The sequence below is a fragment of the Mesoplodon mirus genome, assembly GCF_964341445.2.
Source record: "Mesoplodon mirus genome assembly, chromosome: 4".
In the NCBI taxonomy this organism is placed as follows: domain Eukaryota; kingdom Metazoa; phylum Chordata; class Mammalia; order Artiodactyla; family Ziphiidae; genus Mesoplodon; species Mesoplodon mirus.
In genome coordinates, this window is record NC_138979.1 from 74,853,730 (window position 1) to 74,874,114 (window position 20,385).

The 20,385-nt window shown below is 37.2% G+C and overlaps 2 protein-coding genes across 5 annotated transcripts in view; one reads left to right on the plus strand and one right to left on the minus strand.

Moving 5' to 3' along the window:
• Nucleotides 1-7,377, minus strand: part of LRRC28 (leucine rich repeat containing 28) — a 197,313-nt gene extending 189,936 nt beyond the window's left edge. For all 3 annotated transcript variants that reach the window (XM_082617893.1, XM_082617892.1, XM_082617894.1), the window contains exons 1-2: nucleotides 7,248-7,377; nucleotides 3,399-3,626 (exon numbers count right to left, since the gene is read on the minus strand). In XM_082617893.1, the coding sequence (XP_082474019.1) occupies nucleotides 3,399-3,566 (168 nt within the window). In that variant the 5' untranslated portion in view covers nucleotides 3,567-3,626; nucleotides 7,248-7,377. The remainder of the gene's footprint in view (nucleotides 1-3,398; nucleotides 3,627-7,247) is intronic.
• A 2,152-nt stretch (nucleotides 7,378-9,529) lies between these two features.
• Nucleotides 9,530-20,385, plus strand: part of TTC23 (tetratricopeptide repeat domain 23) — a 109,481-nt gene continuing 98,625 nt past the window's right edge. For both annotated transcript variants that reach the window (XM_082617557.1, XM_082617558.1), the window contains exon 1: nucleotides 9,530-9,757. The gene's annotated coding sequence lies outside the window, so the exon portion shown is untranslated. The remainder of the gene's footprint in view (nucleotides 9,758-20,385) is intronic.

Genomic DNA, 20,385 nt, shown 5'->3' on the forward strand with positions numbered 1-20,385 from the left:
CTGACAAAGTCATTCTTCAGGGTCAATGCAAATAGCACCTTCCTTAAAAAATCTTTTACAATCCTGCTACACAGAATTAGATTATGTGTCCTACAAACGTTAGACAGTAGCCAGGCACTGGGGATACAGAATTTAAGACAGAGTCCCTGCCCTCAAAGACTCTCAGTCTGGAACTGTTATACCTGTACTATAGATCTTATGCTCTTCTACTTTATATTCATTTATTTATTCATTCAACAACTATGTGGATGCCTATCAAATACAGAACCTGTATCTCCTATTCTCTTATTAACTTTAAACTACCACAAAGATCAGAGACTTAATAATTCTTGAACTGCATTTAAAATAATTATAGAAAAATTCTTTAAATCATTTTCTAAGATAAATGTTAGGAACCAAAATCATAATGTTTCCTAACTACTTCTTATTCACCTATTAATTATATAACTGGATTCTTATATAAATTGACTCATTATATTTTAAAGTTTTAAGACTTTTCAGTTATACAAATAAGTGGAAATACTGTATAATGAAATACTGCTAAAAAGTACTTTAAAATATAAAATGTTCCTACCCTTTGACCCAGCAATCCTACTTTTGAGACCTGATCCTAAATACAAGGATGTATATATATTTCTTGGCCTAGAATTTAGTGGAATGAGAATGAAGTGAAGAGAGAAATCTGCAGAGAAATATGTAGAGTATGATTCCCTTTTGTTGTTTAAAAAGAGAAAAAAATACAGAGTACATAATTACATAAACACAAGCAAAGGAGTGGAAGGACACAACCAAACTATTAACACTGGTTATTCCAAAGCACAGAATTGGAGGAATAGAAAGAGAAACTACTACTTTCCATATATTTCTTATGTTGGTTGCTATAAGGGCACATATTTTTATATGTAAAATATGAAGTTTATTCTTTTGTATACAAAAAAGGCTTTTCCCTGTGCTTTATTTTTAATATGGGCACTCCCCAAGTTCTAAGCATCTGACATACAATCATCCTACAAATATAAACCATAGTGCAATACTGAGCAGCTTGAAGGGAAAAAGGAAGGACAGAAGTCGGGCATTAGTGACTCCTCACCAAGAGGCTTCATACGAAGAGGGGAGAAGGGGAATGCTGAGGAGAAGACATTTAAACACAATAAAACAATGTTAATAAGAAATAATAAAACAATGTGGAAATGGAAATGATTGGCAGGTTCCCAAGCTTCTCTAAAAAAAAAAAAAAAAAAAAGGCCAATTAACTCATAATGTGTTTGAGATAGTATATGCTTCCAATAATGTGTTTTTTTCCTTTGGAGTATTGCAGTTTAAGTCAAATTTTACATACTAAATCTCTATTATTTCTATAGGAAATATACTTTATCAATAACACCAGCAAACATTATAAAAGCCTGCCGTCACTAGTTTGGAGCACTCAAGGGCAAGTACTGTTTCATCAGCTTTGAAAACCTGTGCGGTATGCCATTCTCAGACTATGCTGGATATAAGTAAGCTGTCCTATACTCAGTATAGTCACGGAATGGTATGGTTGCTACCATTCCCACCATCCCAGTATCTGTATGGCACTTCACAGTTTAAAAAGCTCTTTGATACAAAGGAATCAAATGTTCCAGCTAAGAGAAAGCATTAAAATAAAATATATACACCTGCCATTAAAAACATATGCAACAATTTAATCTTCAGTGACTAAAAAGGTGGCAAAGCATGAACTTGAAATGTATGCTTGGGAGCCATTATATCAGTTAAAATTGTATAGTAGATACTTAAATATTTTCATAAATAGAAAACTGTAGCCAAGAAACGGCCACAAAAACAAAAGTTTGTTGTAACATTTATAAGCAAAGGTCAATTTCTTCTACCCGTGGACTATAACTGATGGTTGAGAAGTAATCCACTCACAACCTTTTCTTTGTACATCAACAACAAACATGAGAAAATGTGGGCTGTAATCCTTGACAAATTATTTCTTACACCACTTCTCCAAAGGGCGGAAAAACACTAGGTAAATACGGTTTCACTTCATGCAATGATGATCTCGCAAAAAGGGTTAATATAACTATATACAGATTGTTAAAGTTTGAAAAGTGAAAAATCTAATTTAAAAAAATCTAATTAGGCATGCAAAATAATATATACACAAATATGTCAAACACTAAAAATGAAAGATATACTTGCACTTACTTTCAGACACAACAAAGATAAACAAATTTTATAATGCTTTCTACACATTGTAGGTATTTTGCAGATTAACTATAACTTTTCCAGAAGAATACTCCATATATATGAAGCCAGTAAGGCATATTTTCAGATACTCAGATACTTTCAGAGAAGGGAATGAAAAATGGGTCCGTTCACAAAGAAACAACAAGAATTCATGAATCATCTAAAGAGAAAAAGAACTAGAATTCAAAGTATAAGATTTAAATGAGGTTCAGTGATAATCAGAGGTACACTCTCTTGAAAAATATTTTAGTTTTTTTAATCTCATAGGTAATAAAATTTAGGTTATAATGATAACTATGTGCTTATTCTTAGAACATAAAAAGAGTGAACCAAATGTTGGCTTTTGTGGCAAAAATTTTTCCAACAAATTGGATGACAGCCCAATTCAAAGTCATCTGATTTTCACAGTGCAATCATAAAGAAGGTTTTTTGGTTTTGGGGTTTTTTCAAAACACTCAAAGGCTACATCAAGCCTCCTAATGCCTGTCTTAATATTTTAATCTTCAAATCATTCCCTTTTTAAATACGTCTAAATCAAAGTCATCCTTGTTGGTCTTTCTCTTCTTTACTTTTTAACTGGTCTGTTGGGTACTGTAACATCCATAAATCATCTAACAATCTTAACACACAAAGAAAGCACAGGCCCAGAGAGATGCACAGGCTAAGTGAAGAGGGATTTCTGAATAGGGACTAATTTTTTTTTAAATTTTATTGGAGTATAGTTGATTTACAATGTTGTGTTAGTTTCAGGTGTATAGCAAAGTGATTCAGTTGTACATATATTGATACATGTATTCATTCTTCTTCAGATTCTTTTCTTAGATAGCTTATCACAGAATATTGAGTAGAATTCCCTGTGCTATACAGTAGGTCCTTGCTGGTTATCTATCTTATATGTAGTAGTGTGTGGGACTGATTTCATAAGTGGTATATTAGTGAATATTCTGCTTTCCTACACGACTCTTGAAACTTCATAACTGCAAGAACTTGGATAGTGAATTCTCATGTAATGAGAACCCTCTGTATGTGTACTTTTATTACCTGTTTATACAACAAGAGGGGATATAAATCTTGGTCTGAATATCTTAAGATATATAAAATATATCTTGCTCAGGACCACATTATAAATGACTTTTTTTTTTTAATGCAACGTAATACTGTACCAAGGTTGTAAGGGAGTTCCTTTTCATGTAGAGTCTCTCCAAGTACTGTAGTCCCTCATCTTTTAGTAACTCCAATGGGAAATGCTGCAGATTCCTATAATTTAAGAACAAATTCTTGTGCTTTTCCAGCCTTGCCACAGAGATCGTCTTACAAAGTTCAGATGCCATGACTGAACATATCCCATCAGGCACACTGCAGCACTACATCTTGTCAAAACTGGTCCATTTCTAAAGAGAACAAAAAAATGGAAAATTATGATACTGCTAACAAACGTTGCCAAATAAACCAGTTAGTATATATAGCTATTTGCAGACGTTACAAAGAGAGTTCTACATCAATTCCTATATTTTTCTTTTATAACAACTAAATTTTCACACATATTTAGAAGATTAAATGAATAACTATTTAATAAAAATACTCTCACTATTTAAGCAATATTTACTACTTAGCAGAAATAGTCCTATTTGAAAAAAATAGTTCTTGAACTTGAGATAGGAATCCCTATCTAAGAGAACAGAGACCAGTTTCATAACATGCAACCAAAGAAAGAGCTTAAAAAATTAGACACAGCAAAACCATTTCCTTCTTGAACTACCTCATTCTGTCTTTAGCTTAAAACATTTTTAAAATATTTAAATGTATATAATATAAAATATAACTAGATCACTTACAGCTTCATTTTCTTCACCTCTTACTACCTAAATATTGTCCTATATTCTAATATTTTCTTTCTTTTATCTCTTTATTCTCTTTTCTTTCTTTCTTCTTAGCTTTGCAGATGATCAGAAGTAGCAAAGAAACAGGCCTGGGAACATAGAGTTTTACTTAATTATTTCAATGAAAGAAGAAATACTGCACTAGGAAATAAGAATCCTGTACTTTTCTATTACAATCTTTCTGGGCCTTAGTTGCCTAATATTAAATGGAGACGGCAATTTATTGGTAAGGGCCAGAACCCAGAACAGATTAAATTCCTTTCTAGCTCCAAATTAACAAGGATAGGAAGAGAAATAACATTTCCCATCTTATCAACTAGGCACAGGGCAGAAACAAACTTCACATCACTTACCACAAGAAGAAACAAACTCAGAGATTCAATAATTTGTCCAAGGTCAAACAGCTCATAAGGGAACAAGGATTTTTTTTTTCTTGGGCTGGGGAAGGGTGTCCAGTGGATTTCAAAGCCTGAAGCCTTTATACACACAGACTGACAGGATTCCACAGGATACTAAGAAAATGCTAAAACACTAAAAACAAGTTGAGCTTTGTTCAAAGATTCTACTCTGGTTTTCCTGGGCACCCTTTCTCAAACTCTCCAAAGAGAAGTACCTTTCAAAGAAAATGTTTTTTCTTAAGAAAAACTATTTTCACTGGGAATTAATACCAAGTTAGTACAAAATGCAGTAACATAAGCTTTCAAGAAGCAGAGTTTTCTAACTTTTTGGTTGTTTTCTATTATTTCCAAACTCTTAATTCCCAACTAATAATAATAATATTTGCTATTTATATAAAAGGTCAGAGAATATGGAGTATTCAATTATATCCCCAATGCAACATGAGAGTCCAGTACCTTCCCATATTTATACTAGCTACTCACTTACCTATTTTTATGAGACATATTACTTGACTTTGAACAAGATACTCAATCTTTCCACATCTTAGTTCTCTCCCTGTAAAGCAAGGGGAGCTAGGCTAGAAATAACATCGTTGATTGTATTTAGAAAGGGAAGCTTTCTGGGTAATTATTCACTGAAATAGTAAACTAGAAGCCGTTTAGATGTCTCACAAGCATCTCAAACTTAACACATTCAAAAAGAGTTTTTGATATTCATCACCAATCCAAATCTTCCCCAGTCTTTCCAACCACCAGGAAAGAGGAAGTCATGAATGATTCCTCCACCACCTCCAATCTATCACAAGGCGTATGGTTTCCATCTCCAAAATATACCTCAAATCTATCCACATCTCTCCATCTGCCCAAATGGAAAGCCACTGTCATCTCCTGCCTTGCCATATGTATTACTGGTCTCCCTGTGTCCACTCAAGTCATTTTGCAATACATTAATCACTTAGCTGGTAGCCTTTAAAAAAGTAAATCCAACTATATCTGCCTCTCTTTCTCAGGTAAACTTGCTCCCTAGTCACATGCATTCTAAATAAACCCTTCAGAAGTTTATTAAGAAAAATCAAACTTACCAAGTATTGAGGGCTCTTCACAATCTGGCCCCACCCACTTCTCCAGCCTGGCAGCACCCTCCCTGGCTTCTCACCAAACTCCTGGGCTTTTCTAGTGCTTGAAAGTGCTAAACTCTTCACACCACTTCCTTCTCTCCTTTAGCCTTTGAAAGCACTGTCCCAACGCCCTTCACGTTTCAATGTAAAAATCACTTCCCCATCCCAAGCTAAAGTCTTCTCTCTTACTCTTTCTTTGTAGGACTCTTCACAATTTGTAATCTATATATTTATTGGTGTATCTATCTATTGTCAATCTAGCCAAGAGACTGTACCGTAAGCTCCTGAGGGCAGAGACCTTGCTGTTTTCTTTACATTTGTATACCTGCCTCTAGCACAAAACAGGCCCTCAAACAGCTGATGAACAACTGACAGTAGGACATGTGAGTAATATTGCAAGGTAGATTTTTTTTTCACCTCTGATCTAAGGTCGGCTTGCAGATACTATATGCTGAGTGCGTGCTATGTGCAATAAAGACCTCTCAATCCTTAAAACTCTGCACTGCAATAAACATTATTTAGCCTATTTTATAGATGGGGAAACTGAGTTTCTCAGAGGGTAACTTGCCAGAATATCAACCCAGGTGTTCAAAGCCTGTGCACTGCTCTTACAAGGAAGACTTCCATGAACTTCAGTGGGGCCTGTGCGTCTTCCTATTATTATTTAAGTGGTAGGCAAAGTTTATACAAAGCTAAGACTACAAAGCAAAACCCACACTCCCTGATGGGAAGATCCAACAAGAGAATACAGTGTAACCTGACGGCTTTCCTTCTAATCCTGCTGAATCCTGACGGGTGGGATTGGTTGCCCTTAAAACGTCATTACACTCTGTTAAAATGCGTCTTGCTAGGAAGGCAGTTTGGGAGATGAAATCTAGACAAATGAAATCTGAAAGCTTCCAATAATAAATAATGGTAATGGTTTTCCGTATGCATTCACTGGCAATGCACAGCCTTTACCAGCATAATTTTCTTACACATATTCCTTTCACTACCTCTTATCTACGATTAAAATCAAATGGTATACTTAATATTAGCTGTATACAACTGCACCTGCGTAACAGTTTTCTGACAGGTAAACACCAATCCACTCTATTATTATTTAAAGCAAACTAACCTTTCCATCTTAAGAAAATTCCACACATTTTAAAACAGGTGTGTTTTAAGGGAAAGGAGTCCCTTAGATTGACTTCCGTACTTAATTCAGTGGAATACCCACTCCAGTTTCCTAATATTGTAGATTAATGAATTAAAACCCGCACATTAAAAGCATTTATTAAAGGTTATTTTCTCAGTACTGAAAAGAAGGCTGGCATAAGTCTTAGGCAAAACACATGCCGTTTTGCCCGAGTTAACGAAATACTCTGGTCGTCAGAGTTTGGAAGCAGTGAGCCCAGTGGCAGGGATTTCACAGACCCGGTATCGGGATTCTCCGACCACCGAGGGAGAGGAGGGCCCCGGCAGCTGTGGCGACCCGAGGCCCGGACGGGCCCGCTCGGGCCGGGGTCCACTCGCTGCAGCCAGGACGCTTCTGCCAGACCCGGCCTCGGGGCCGGGGGTCGGGCCAGAGGGCCTTGCTACGTGAGCCACCCGAAATGGCGAAGTGCCACACTCACCTCGACCAGCAGAGCCAGCGCTCCCGGGCGCAGGGGTGCTGGACGGCAAGCCGGGACTCGGCGGGCGGGGCGGGGCGCCGGGAGGGGGACGGGGCGGGGCGCGGACGACGCGGGGCGGGACGGGGCGGAACCCTCACTTCAGAGGGCTGGGGGAAGACAGAGCGGAGGAGAGGAAGACGGAACCTCGCGATAATGCTCCACCGTTCTCGCGGTTTTTACGATACATCGCACGAGAGACTTGTTTTCCAAGCGATGTGCCTATTGGCCAACAATGTGGCTTCTCCGCGACTTGGCCCCGCCCCTGGCTCGGTCTTTGCTTCCGGCTCCGGCTTCCCGGTTTGCTGGTGCGATCAGCTTTTTGCTCAGAATTTTGAGGGGGTAGTTTAGCCGGCTCCAGCCTCAGGGACGGTCAGTAACTGATCAGTTCTTTCATGCATTCACTGACGCAGTCCTCTCATTCAATGCATACATTGAGAATTACAACAGTAATTAACACCAGTCGCTTTACTGTATACCAGGCAGCGTTCTAAGATCTGTGCATACGTTATCTCAACCCTCACAACAATCCTATGACACAGGTACTATTACTGTACTCGTTTGACGGATGAAAAACTTAGGTCAGGTAGGTTTATGTAATATGGCCAAGGTTAGTAACCAAGTAGTGAGCTTAAGCCCGGTATAAAAGAAGTCACTGCACGCTGGCAGGTTCGTTCCAAGCGTGAGGCAGTAACCTAGTCTCTGCTCTTGAAATACCGTAGGTCTGCTGTGAGAAACAATCGTTAAAACGACAATAACAGCTGTGAGAAATAATCGTTAAAACGACAATAACAACTTTGTAAGTTAAATATTCTGGCAGTTCCTAGCATGACTGAGTCATCAATAAATATTAAATAAATATTTAAATATTTATATCAATAAATATTTCTTCAAATATCAATAAATATTTCTTCAAGACAGAACTTCCTATGTCAGCAGAAAGAGTCATCAAAGGAAGAGACCTTTATGATGATTAAAAAAAATCAAAGCATTGTTAGGGAACAACAAAAAATACTTTTTTAAGTACCTTGCTTGTTAACATGACAACTTTTCTTCTGAAATGAAGTTTTTAAGAAATTTCCTCTCATGAAACTACTGTTATTTATTGTTCTTTGGCAAGCTTGATGTTGATTATAATGTAGCAGTTCATTGTCAAGATATCCTGACTTTATAGATTTACGTTGGTTTATTTAATTACTGTTAGAGGTAAATAACCTAGAAAGCAGAGTTATATTAAATAAAAATAAGACCTATCTCAAAACAAAATATGAGTTATAATGAAATACTTACCAATTATCTATTTAGTAAACCTGGTCTTCAGAAGTTACTGAAGTATATGGATGGTATATGTCATGTACTTCTAAGACCTTTTATACAGGTTTCCAAATACTTAAGAATTTGTAGTACTAGAACTTTTTTACTAGACTTAAAATGAGGAAATCTTCAGGTTATGTAAAAACAAAAATCTTTCGGTTATTAAAGATCAACCTAAATAATATATATTTGCTCCTAATATTGAAGTCACACATACAAAAAAGGCAACTATAGATAGAACAATTTTTAAAAAGTAATCAATGTTAGTCTCTTAGTTTTCATTTCTTAAAAAATGAAATATTTTAATGCATTAATTTGACATCTGATATTTGATCATGAAAAACGAACCATCTTAAAACAACTTCTGCCCTCTGAAGCTGACACAAAAGTAGCCATGTGATTCTTCGTATTAGTATATTATCCTATGGCCACTCTTAAAAGTTCTCTAAATTTGTCAAGTGTCAGTTTCACATTTTGCCTCACTCAGAACAAGGGGGAGGGAATTCCCTGGCGGTCCAGTGGTTAAGATTTCCCTTTCCAATGCAGGGGGTGTGGGTTCTATCCCTGGTGGGGGAGCTAAGATACCACAGCCCTCCTGGCCAAAAAACCAAAACATAAAACAGAAGCGATATTGTAACAAATTCAACGAAGACTTAAAAAAAGGAAAAAAAGTCCACATCAAAAAGGTCTTTAAAAAAAGGGGTGGGGGGGTAATCCTCTAATACAAACTAGTGATTGGACAATCTTTGGCAAACTTTAACATCATCAGGCAGCGATACCACTTTAAGAAAATTCCAAGGAAAGGACAACCCCATTTTAAAATTCCCACCTCTGGCTCCCAAGGATTGGGTTGCAAACTTAGATAAAACACTATTCTCCACTCCCTATTGGTGCATGCTCTATCATTCATTTTCCCTGGAATTTTGTGAGATAGTAAGTTGCTTTACGGGAAAAGGCTGTTCCAATTTAGTCTGGAATTGCCCTACTTTAGACTTTTTCTGGTTATCAATCTGTACAAAGAATCACCAAACTGATACAGCGTGGACCAAACTGATAAATCAGGCTGCCGAGACAACTGTGTAATTCGATCGAAAAAGAAACGGACAACCTCTCAAGCACATCGGGTAATTGACAAAGGATTTTACGACACAGTGAGAGATGTAAGAGTTAAACTTTTCTGATTTTTTTTTGTGTGTGTGCTAGTTTTAAAGGAGTAAGTGTCAAAGGAAAAGCAGATAAAATGCTGGCATAATGTAAGAGTGGCAGGAAGAGAGTTTCAGACGGTGTTTTTAGAAAGAACATTATTCGCAGATTAGCAATGGATTTTTGAATGGTAAAGGGAAAAAGGTAGTAAGATTAATAATAGATTATTTTATACTCCAAGAAGCTGTGTATTTTTGTTGCTTTAATGTGGATTTAGAGGAACACAGTAATATTATTGTAATTATTAGAGGAAATGAATATTTTTGTATGTATATTGTCTTACCTAGCATAAGACAATCCAGCTGTTAAAAGATATGAGAAAATTACCATCATCTTTGGACCCAAGTTTTGTGTATATTTGTAGATTCGGAGATCCAGGGACAGATCTGCTAACAACAAAGGAAAACGTAATATTGGTATATGAAACAGAATCAGTAGGTAATGAATGTAAGGATAAATTCTTAAAAATGAAATCCAGCATTTATACTTTCAAAAATGATATTTTCACTAAAACTAAAATATAAAAGTTCAGGAAATACTGATAAATGAGGATAATGTATATTAAAACATATTTGAAATAGCAACATTTCTTAAAAATCCAGCCCAATAAAAAATTCCAAAATATAGCATCTTAAAGAGTCTTCAAACATTAATTCAACTAGTAAATATAATACCTAGTAGCACATCTATACCTCTACAAGGCCTAACTCAGAGTAGGTATGCAATAAATATTTCTTGAGGGTCCTCTGTTAATCCATATATGGGGATATAAAGTAATAAAATACAGTCTCTCAAGAAGCTGATACTCTAGCTGGGATAAAGAGACTCAAAAAGTTGAAATGAAGACTTCTGGATAGTTTTTGGTGCATAGATGACGCTGTAGACCCTAGGTGCTTCAGGTGCTCAGATCAGTGTGAGCAGAAATATTCGGGGAGAGTTTCACAGTAGGGTTAAGACACATTTTGAGCTTCAGCAATGAGCAAACTTTCAGTAAATAGAAAAGAAAAGAAACGGCATCCCGGGTAGTGGGTGAGTTGTTAGCAAATATGTGCAGCCTAAAGAATAGAGAATAATTAGCTCTGACGCAGGAAAAGCTTCATGGGGACCTTGGTATAATAAAAAAAATTTTTTAAAGCATGAGAAGTTACACGAAAAGTCAAAATTGCCAGAATTAAGGAGTTTGGTCCTGCGTTTTAAAGGTAATATTTGAAACAGATAAAACTGACATTGCAAGAACAGAGACCAGAAGCTAAGGGGCTAAATACTATAAATAATGGAAGTGCAGACTGGGAACAGCCTCGTAAGACATTTTCTCCAAATAACTTCACATGGTTGAATAACATAAATCTTGATGCATTTCTTTCTATTCTTCTAAAGCATTGAGCTTATTTTTGGTTAAACACTACAAATATAAATGTTATTAGATGAGGTGTTAGTTGTGGTGTAATAAAACAGTAAAAGTAATTGTTTACATTGCATCAGTTCTTGCTCCTTTTCCCTCAGAATTTAACTGTTTCTTGGTTCTATTTAACTGAATTGAAGGAATTTCAACCCCCAAAAAAAGTTGTGACTGAAGAACACCATGGGAAGATGGGAGATATTTGTACTCAGACTGTAGGCTTTCACCTGATCTGTTTCTCTGAGACAAAACTCAGTTCCATATCTCAGTGAGCTGCTACCATGTACCAGATGATATCCTTCGTGTTGGGCAAAAAAAGGTGAATCAAGAACCATCTCCTCCCAAAAAAGCTTCAGGGATACCAAGCAGGGTATTTGTCTCCTGCTTCAAAATTTGCTTCAAAGAACCTGAAGGTCATCTATTTAAAATTTTTTTTAATTGGAGTATAATTGCTTTACAATGTTGTGTTAGTTTCTGCTATACAATGAAGTGACTCAGCTATATGTATACATATATCCTCTCCCTCTTGGACTTCCCACCCACACCCCCCACACCCACATCCCTCCCATCTAGGTCATCACAGAGCACCAAGCTGAGCTCCCTGTGCTATACAGCAGGTTCCCACTAGCTATCTGTCTTACTATTCTAAATTCTTGATCAGTGGTTCTTAATCGGATAGATGGAGAAGGAGGTTATCTCTAGCTGTGGAAAAGAATGCTGAGAAAAAGTCCCCTGATGACAAATGTGGCAGACTGCAGTGCTCACCATATATTCCATTTACTCCCCTGGATATCTAGCCCTCTTTGGAGTTAGGGAGCAATTGAAATATTAGCAGAAGTGAGGTGGGTCACTTAAAGGCAATGGTAGTGAAAAGCCCATACACAGTTTTTCAATCTCTGGTGGTCTACCATGACTCCTGTTGATGTAGAGTTAAACCTTAGTCAGCCTGGATCTCTGAAAGACTGTGGATCAGACATTCCCACTCTCCACCTCCATCTCCACCCCCACTAAATCAAGTGTCTGTAGCATGTAGGAGTTAGTATCTTACCTCATTATAGCCTAACTGATCCTGAGTACCTAAGCGCTTATCAGCTTTTCCCCTGGGGATATCGGCATTTCATTTCTTTCAGTTTTCTTAAGAAAAAAATGCCCTAATCAACTGAGTTTCATCTATCAGGTAGATGTACATTTGGGGGAAAATCACACTATAAAGATGGTTTAATTGTTCATCCAATAAACATTTATTGAGGCCTATTAGGTGTCAGGCAATAATGCCATGTGACCCATCTATTCGTAGAGCCAGAATGTTAAGATTGATTTACAAAATTTTTGGAGCCTCTACCATATTGTCTTTGGGAATCAGTGCTGCCCTATCTTATGAAAGTCTTGTAGTTACAATATGTATAAAAGTCAGAATTACGTATAAAACTGCATGGTGGTTTAATAGCTATTTTTTAACAGCTTTAGTAAGATAATTTACATACCATAAAATTCACTCACTTTAACGATATAACTCAATGATTTTTATAGAAAATTTACAGAGTTGTGTAACTATCACCACATTCCAATTTTAGAAAATGTCCATCACTGTAAAAAGATACCTCATGCCCATTTGCAAGCACTTCTCATTCCTACCCCCAGCCCAGGCAATCAATAATAAAATTTCTGTCTCTATAGATTTGCCTTTTCTGGATATTTAATACATTAATGCAAATGGAATCATACAATATGTGGTATTTCGCATCTGGCTTCTTTCACTCAGCATGATGTTATTGAGGTTTATCCATGTTGTAGTATGTGTCAGTTCTTCATTCCTTTTGTTTTTTTATTGAAGTATAGTTGGTTTAGAATATTATACTAGTTTCAAGTATACAACATAGTGATTCAATATTTTCATAGATTATACACTCCATTTAAAGTTACTACAAAATAATGGCTATATTTCTCTGTGCTGTACAATATAACCTTGTTGCTTATTTGTTTGGTACATAGTAGTTTGTATCTCTTAACCCCATACCCCTATCTCACTCCTCCCCTCTTCCCTCTCTCCACTGGTAACCATTAGTTTGTTCTCTATATCTCTGTGTCTGATTCCATTTTGTTATATTAATTCAATTCTTTTATTTTTTTAGATTCCACATGTAAGTTATAACCAGTATTTGTCTTTGTCTGACTTATTTCACTAGGCATAATACCCTCTAGGTACATCCATGTTATTGCAAATGTCAGAATTTTATTATTTTTTATGGCTGAGTAATAATCCATTGTATGTGTATATATATATATATATATATATATATATATATCAATCACATATTCTTTATACATTGATCTGTTGATGGTTGCTTCCAAATCTTGGCTGTTGTAAATAATGCTGCTATGAACATTGGGTGCATGTATATTTTGTTTTATTTTCTTCACATATATGAGTGAAATTATTGCTGGATCATATGGTAGTTCTATTTTTAGTTTTTTGAGGAACCTCCATACCGCTTTTCATAGTGGCAATTTATTCTCACCAATAATGTATAAGGATTCCCTTTTCTCTGCATCCCTGTCAACATTTGTTATTTGTGGTCTTTCTGATGATAGCCATTCTGACAGGTGTGAGGTGATATTTCATTTGTATTTGATATGCATTTTTCTGATGATTAGTAATGTGCATCTTTTCATGTGCCTGTTGGCCATCTGTATGTCTTCTTTGGGAAAATGTCTATTCAGGTCTTCTGCCCATTTTTTAGTTGGGTTGTTTGTTTTTATTGAGTTATGTGAGCTTGTTATATATTTTGGATAGTAACCCCTTATTGATCATAGCATGTGCAAATATTTTCTCCCATTCAATAGGCTGTCTTTCATTTTGTCAATGGTTGTCTTTGCTGTGCAAAAGCTTTTAAGTTTAATTAGGTCCCATTTGTTTACTTTTGCTTTTACTTCTTTTGCCTGAGGAGACAGATCCAAAAACAATATTGCTACAATTTATGTCAAAGAGTGTTCTGCCTATGTTCTCTTTTAGGAGTTTTATGATTTCAGGTCTTACATTTAGGTCTTTAATCCACTTTATTTTTGTATATGGTGTGAGGAAATGTTCTTGTCTCATTTTTTGACATGTAGCTGTACAGTTTTCCCAGCACCACTTACTGAAAAGACTTTTTCTCCATTGTATATTCTTGCCTCCTTTGTTGTAGATTAATTGACCATAAGTGTGTGGGTTTATTTCTGGGCTCTCTATTCTGTTCCATTAATCTATGTGTCTGTGCCAGTATCATGCTGTTTTTATTACTGTAGCTTTGTAGTAGTCTGAAGTCAGGAAGTGTGATAACTCCAGTTTGTTCTTTTTTCTCAAGATTACTTTGGCAATTTAGGGTCTTTTGTTCCACATAATTTTTAGGATTATTTGTTCTAGTTCTATGAAAAATTTCATGGGTATTTTGATAGAAATTACATTAACTGTGGAGATTGCTTTGGGTAGTACGGACATTTTAACAGTATCAATTCTTTGAATCCAAGAACACAGGATATCTTTCCATTTCCTTCATCAAGGTTTTATAATTTTCAGAATTTAAGTCTTTTACCTTTTTGGTTATGTTTATTCCTATGTATTTTATTCTTTTTGATGCAATTTTAAATGGGATTGTTTTCTTGCTTTCTCTTTCTTATTATTAGTATAAAGAAAAGCAACAGATTTCTGTATATTAATCTTGTGCCATGCAACTTTGCTGAATTCACTTATTAGTTCTAATAGTTTTTTCAGTGGAGACTTTAGGGTTTTCTATGTATAGTATCATGTCATCTGAAAATAGTGACAGTTTTGCTTCTTCCCTTCCAGTTTAGATGCCTTTTTTGTTTCTTGTTCCTCTCTGATTGCTATGCCTAGGGCTTCTGATACTATGTTAAATAGAAGTGGTGAGAGTGGGCATCTTTGTCTTGTTGCTGATTTTAGAAGAAATACTTTCAGCTTTTCACCAATGAGTATGATGTTAGCTGTGGGTTTGTCATAAATGGCCTTTATTATGTTGAGATATGATACCTCTATAACAACCTTGATGAGTGTTTTTATCATGAATGGATGTTGAATTTTGTCAAATGCTTTTTCTGTGTATATTGAGATTATCATGTGATTTTTATTCTTTCTTTTATTAATGTGGTATATCAGATTGATTAATTTATAAATATTGAGCCATCCTTACATCCCTGGAACTAATCCCACTTGCTCATGGTGTATGATCCTTTTTATATATTGTTGAATTTGGTTTCCTAATATTTTGTTGAGGATTTTTGCATGTATAGACATCAGATATATTAGCCTGTAATTTTCCCTTTTTGTACTATCCTTGTCTGGTTTTGGTATCAGGGTAGTGGGAGACTCAAGGAATGAATTTGAGAGTGTTCTGTCCCCTTCAGTTTTTGGAGTAGTTTAAGAAGGATGGGTATTAGCCTTTCTTTATATGTTTGGCAGAATACCCCTGTGAAGCTGTTCAGTCCTGGACTTTGGTTTTTTGGGAGGTTTTTTTTATTATTATTACAAATTCAATATCTCTACTAGTGATTGGTCTGTGCAGATTATCTATTTCTTCCTGTTTCAGTTTTAGCCGGTGGTGTGTTTCTAGAAATTAGTACATTTCTTCTAGATTATCCAATTTTTTGGCATATAACTGTTCATATTAGTGTCATAATTTTTTTTGTATCTCTGTGACATCAGTTGTTCTTTTCTTTCATTTCTTGCTTTGTTTATTGGGGGCCTTTCTCTTTTCTTCTTGATGACCATGGCTAAAGGTTTATCAATTTTATTTATCTTTTTTAAAAAAACAGCTCTTGGTTTCATTGATCTTTTCTATTTTTGTCTCTATTTTATTTCCTCTCTGATCTTTATTATTTTCATGTTCCTGCTGACTTCAGGCTTCCTTTTTTTTTTTTTCTAATTCCTTTAGATGGGAAATTAGATTCTTTGAGATTTTTCTTGTTTCTTGAGGTAGGCTTGTATCACTGTAAACTTCCCTCTTAGAACTGCTTTTGTTGCATCCCATAGATTTTGGAAAGTTTTGTTTCCATTTTCATCTGTCTCAAGGTATTTTCTGATTTCCTTTTTGACTTCTTCATTGACCCACTGAATTTTTAGTAGTACATTGTTTAGTCTCCATATGCTTGTGCTTTTCCCATTGTTCTTCCTGTAGTTGATTTATAGTTTCATACCATTGTGATTGGGAAAATGCTTGAGATAATTTCTATCCTCTTAAATTTGTTGAAACTTGTTTTGTGGCCTAGCATATGGTCTATCCTGGAGAACATTTCCTGCACACTTGAAAAGAATGTGTATTCTGGTGTCTTGGGATGGAATGTCCCGTAGATATCTCTAAAGACCAACTTGTCTGTGGTGTCATCTAAGACCACTGTTGCCTTATTGATTTTCTGTCTGGATGATCTGTCCATTGATGTAAGTGGGGTGTTAAAATCACCTCTTATTATTGTATTATTGTCAATTTCTCCCTTTATGTCTGTTAATATTTGCTTTATATATTTAGGTGCTCCTGTATTGGGTGCATATGTGTTAACAAGTGTAATATCCTCTTCTTGTATTTTTCCCTTTATCATTATATAATGCCCTTCTTTGTCTTTTGTCATAGACTTTGTTTTTAAATCTATTTTGTCTGATACAAGTTTTGCTGTCTCCACTTTCTTGTTCCATTTGCATGAAATATCTTTTTCCATTTGCTCTCTTTCAGTCTATGTGTGTCTTTAGCTCTGAAGTGAGTCTCTTATAAGCAGCATATAGATGATCTTGCTTTATTATCATCAGCCACTCTATGTCTTTTGATTGGAGCATTTAGTCCATTGACATTTAATCATTGATAGGTATGTACTTATTTCCACTTTATTAATTTTTTTCCAGTTGTGTTTGTAGTTCTCTGTTTATTTCTTCTTTTTTTGTTTCTTCCCTTGTGGTTTGATGATTTTCTTTATTGGTAGGCTTGTATTCCTTTCTCTCTAGTTTTTGTGTATCTACTATAGGTTTTTGATTTGTGGTTACCTATATATATGTTGACCTATAACTATATCTACTTGTTTTTAAAAAGGTAGTCCTTTAAGTTCAAATGCATTCTACAAGATCTACAGTTTTTACTCTCCCTCCACCCCAACATTTTGGGTTTTGATGTCATATTTTACATCTTCATTTTTATCCCTTTATTGATTATTGTCATTATAGTTGATTTTACAATTTCTTTGTCTCTTGATCTTCATACTACCTTATTTAAGTGGTTGATCCTCAGCCTTTACTATACATTTGCCTTTACTAGTGGTATTTTTCCTTTCCTATAGATTCTTACTTCTTGTTATAACTTTTTCTTTTCCATTTAGAGAAGACCTTTTAACATTTCTTTTAGGGTAGGTTTAGTATTGATAAACTCTTTCAGTTTTGCTTGTTTGAGAAGTTCTTTATCTTTCCTTCAATTCTAAATGATAATCTTGCTGGGTAGAGTATCCTAGGGTGCAGATTTTTCCCTTTCAGCACTTTGAGTATATCACACCACTCGTATATCACACCACTCCCTTCTGGCATGCAAAGTTTCTTCAGAAAAATGAACTGATTAGTCTTATGGGGGTTCCATTGTATATGACTCTTTGTTTTTCTCCTGCTGCTTTAGAATTCTCTCTTTAAATTTTGCCATTTTCATTATGTTATGTCTTGGTATAGGTCTGTTTGGGTTCATCTGGTTCGGGACGCTCTGTGCTTCCTGTACTTGAATATCTGTTTACTTCTTCAGGTTTGGAAAGTTTTCAGCTATAATTTCATGAAATAAATTTTCAACCCCCTTCACTCTCTCTTCTCCTTCTGGGAACCCTGTAATGCAAACACTGGTAACATTAATGTTATCCCAAAGGTCCCTTAAACTGTTCTCATTTTATGAATTTGTTTTTCTTTTAGCTGTTTGATTGGGTGATTTACATTATTCTATTCTATTTACATTATTCTATCTTAAATTGTTCTATCTTCCACTTACGCATTCTTCTGTATCACCTAGTCTCCTATTAATTCCTTCTAGTGTGTGTTTCATTTCAGTTATTGTACTCTTCAGTTCTGACAGGTTCTTTTTTATATTTTTCTAGTTCCATGTTAAAATTCTCACTGTGTTCATCTATTCTTTATTCAGTTAGCATTCTTATTACCAATGCTTTGAATTCTTTGTCTGGTGAATAGTTTATATCTATTTCTTTCTTTTTTGGCTGAGCTGGGTCTTCGTTGCTGCATGCAGGCTTTCTCTGGTTGTGGCGAGTGGGGGCTACTCTTAGTTGCAGTGCACAGGGTTCTCATTGTTGTGGCTTCTCTTGTTGCAGAGCACAGGCTCTAGGCATGCAGGCTTCAATAGTTGCAGCATGCGGGCTCAGTAGTTGCGACCTGTGGGCCATAGAGCACGCGGGCTTCAGCAGTTGCAGCGCATGGGCTCAGTAGTTGCAGTGCTCAGGCTCGAGGGTGCACAGGCTTCAGTAGTTGTGACGCACAGGCTCAGTAGTTGTGGCTCACGGGCTCCAGGCTCAGTAGTTGTGGCACACAGGCTTAGTTGCTCCACAGCATGTGGAATCTTCCTGGACCAGAGATCGAACCCACGTCCCCTGCATTTGCAGGCAGACTGTTGACCACTGCACACCAGGTAAGTCCCCCATATCTGTTTCTTTAGTTGTTTTTTCAAGGGTTTTCTCTTGCTCTTTCAATTATGACAAATTCCCATGTCCTCTCATTTTGCTTAACTTTCTCTATTTCTATGAAATTAGGTGAAATAGTAACCTATTGCAGTCTTGAAGGGGTGTCCTTATATGGAAGCATCCCTATACAGTCTGCATGTCCCCAGTGGCCTTGGTGGGAGAGCGGGATTTGGCATGAACACAAGTCATGTCTTTGCTCAAGGTGAACTGGCAGCTATCACCTTGGTAGAAGGTGGGGCTGGAGATGGAGGGGCTAGAGCCAGAGCCAGGTGTGAGCTGAGGCTTCCCCTCTGCCCAGTGGCTTTTACCACCATATTGGGGTTGTGGGTGGGTGTCAATTCCTGAAGGAGAAACCCTGAGGCTCGGGCCCAAGCTGCCTCAGTTCCCTTCAAGTGTGTGCTCTCCTCCCTCCCAGCACTGGCACCACTGCCCCAGAGGGAAGCTGTACTGGAGCAAGAGGGGCTGGTGTGGTCACTCGACATGTGTCAGGGCACAGGCTGTGGCAGTCCATCTGGGGTCAGAGATCTGGACTGATTTTGATGTGTTGCCTGTGTAAGCAGCAGGAATGGCTGCCCCTGCCCTGTTAAGATGCCACCTCAGGCCCAAGACTCCTTTGTCTCTCACAGCTGGGCTGTCCCCATAACCTCAGCCACCCCTGCCCTAGTATGGAGATAGATGCACCACAGAGCAGGCAGGGCCTGTGTGGGGTCTCAGCATGTGTCGGGGTTTGAACTGTGGTGGTCCAGCCACAGACAGAGACACGACTTTTCTGATGAGCTACCTTTAGCACCAGCAGTGGCTGCCCCTGCCCTCTAGTTGCTGCTTCAGGTCTGAGCCAAGTTTGAGTCTCACAGCTAAGCTCCCAAGCAGCACTCACTCAGCTCAGGCTGTGGTGCACACCATGGTAATCATGGGAAACCAACCAGTCACTTGCACAGCCCTCAGTCTGCTCCCTCTCCCCTGCCTTGGGAGCAATCAAGTGGGCACATGATACTCGTGAGTGGAATTCAGACTTCCCACAGCCTTCCTGTTAGTCCCACTGGCATTCCAACCAGTCATGGGGACTTGTCTTCCCTGTGTCAGACCCCAGGGTTGGGGCACCCAATATGTTGCTCAAACCACTCACTCCCCAGGGAAGATCTCTACTTGTGTAATCTCCCTTTTTCTCTGAATCTCCTCCCAGGGGCACAGGTACTGACCTGATCTCATTTCTTCTCTTCTTGCCTGATTCCGTGTGGATTTTTCTTACAGCCATGGTTGTACATGAGTCTTTTTGCCAGTCTGCAGTTAGTTTTCAGTGAGAATTGTCCACATTTAGATGTTTTTTTTTTTTTTTTTTTTTTTTTTTTGCGGTATGCGGGCCTCTCACTGTTGTGGCCTCTCCCATTGCGGAGCACAGGCTCCGGATGCGCAGGCCCAGCGGCCATGGCTCACGGGCCCAGCCGCTCCGCGGCATATGGGATCCTCCCAGACCGGGGCACGAACCCG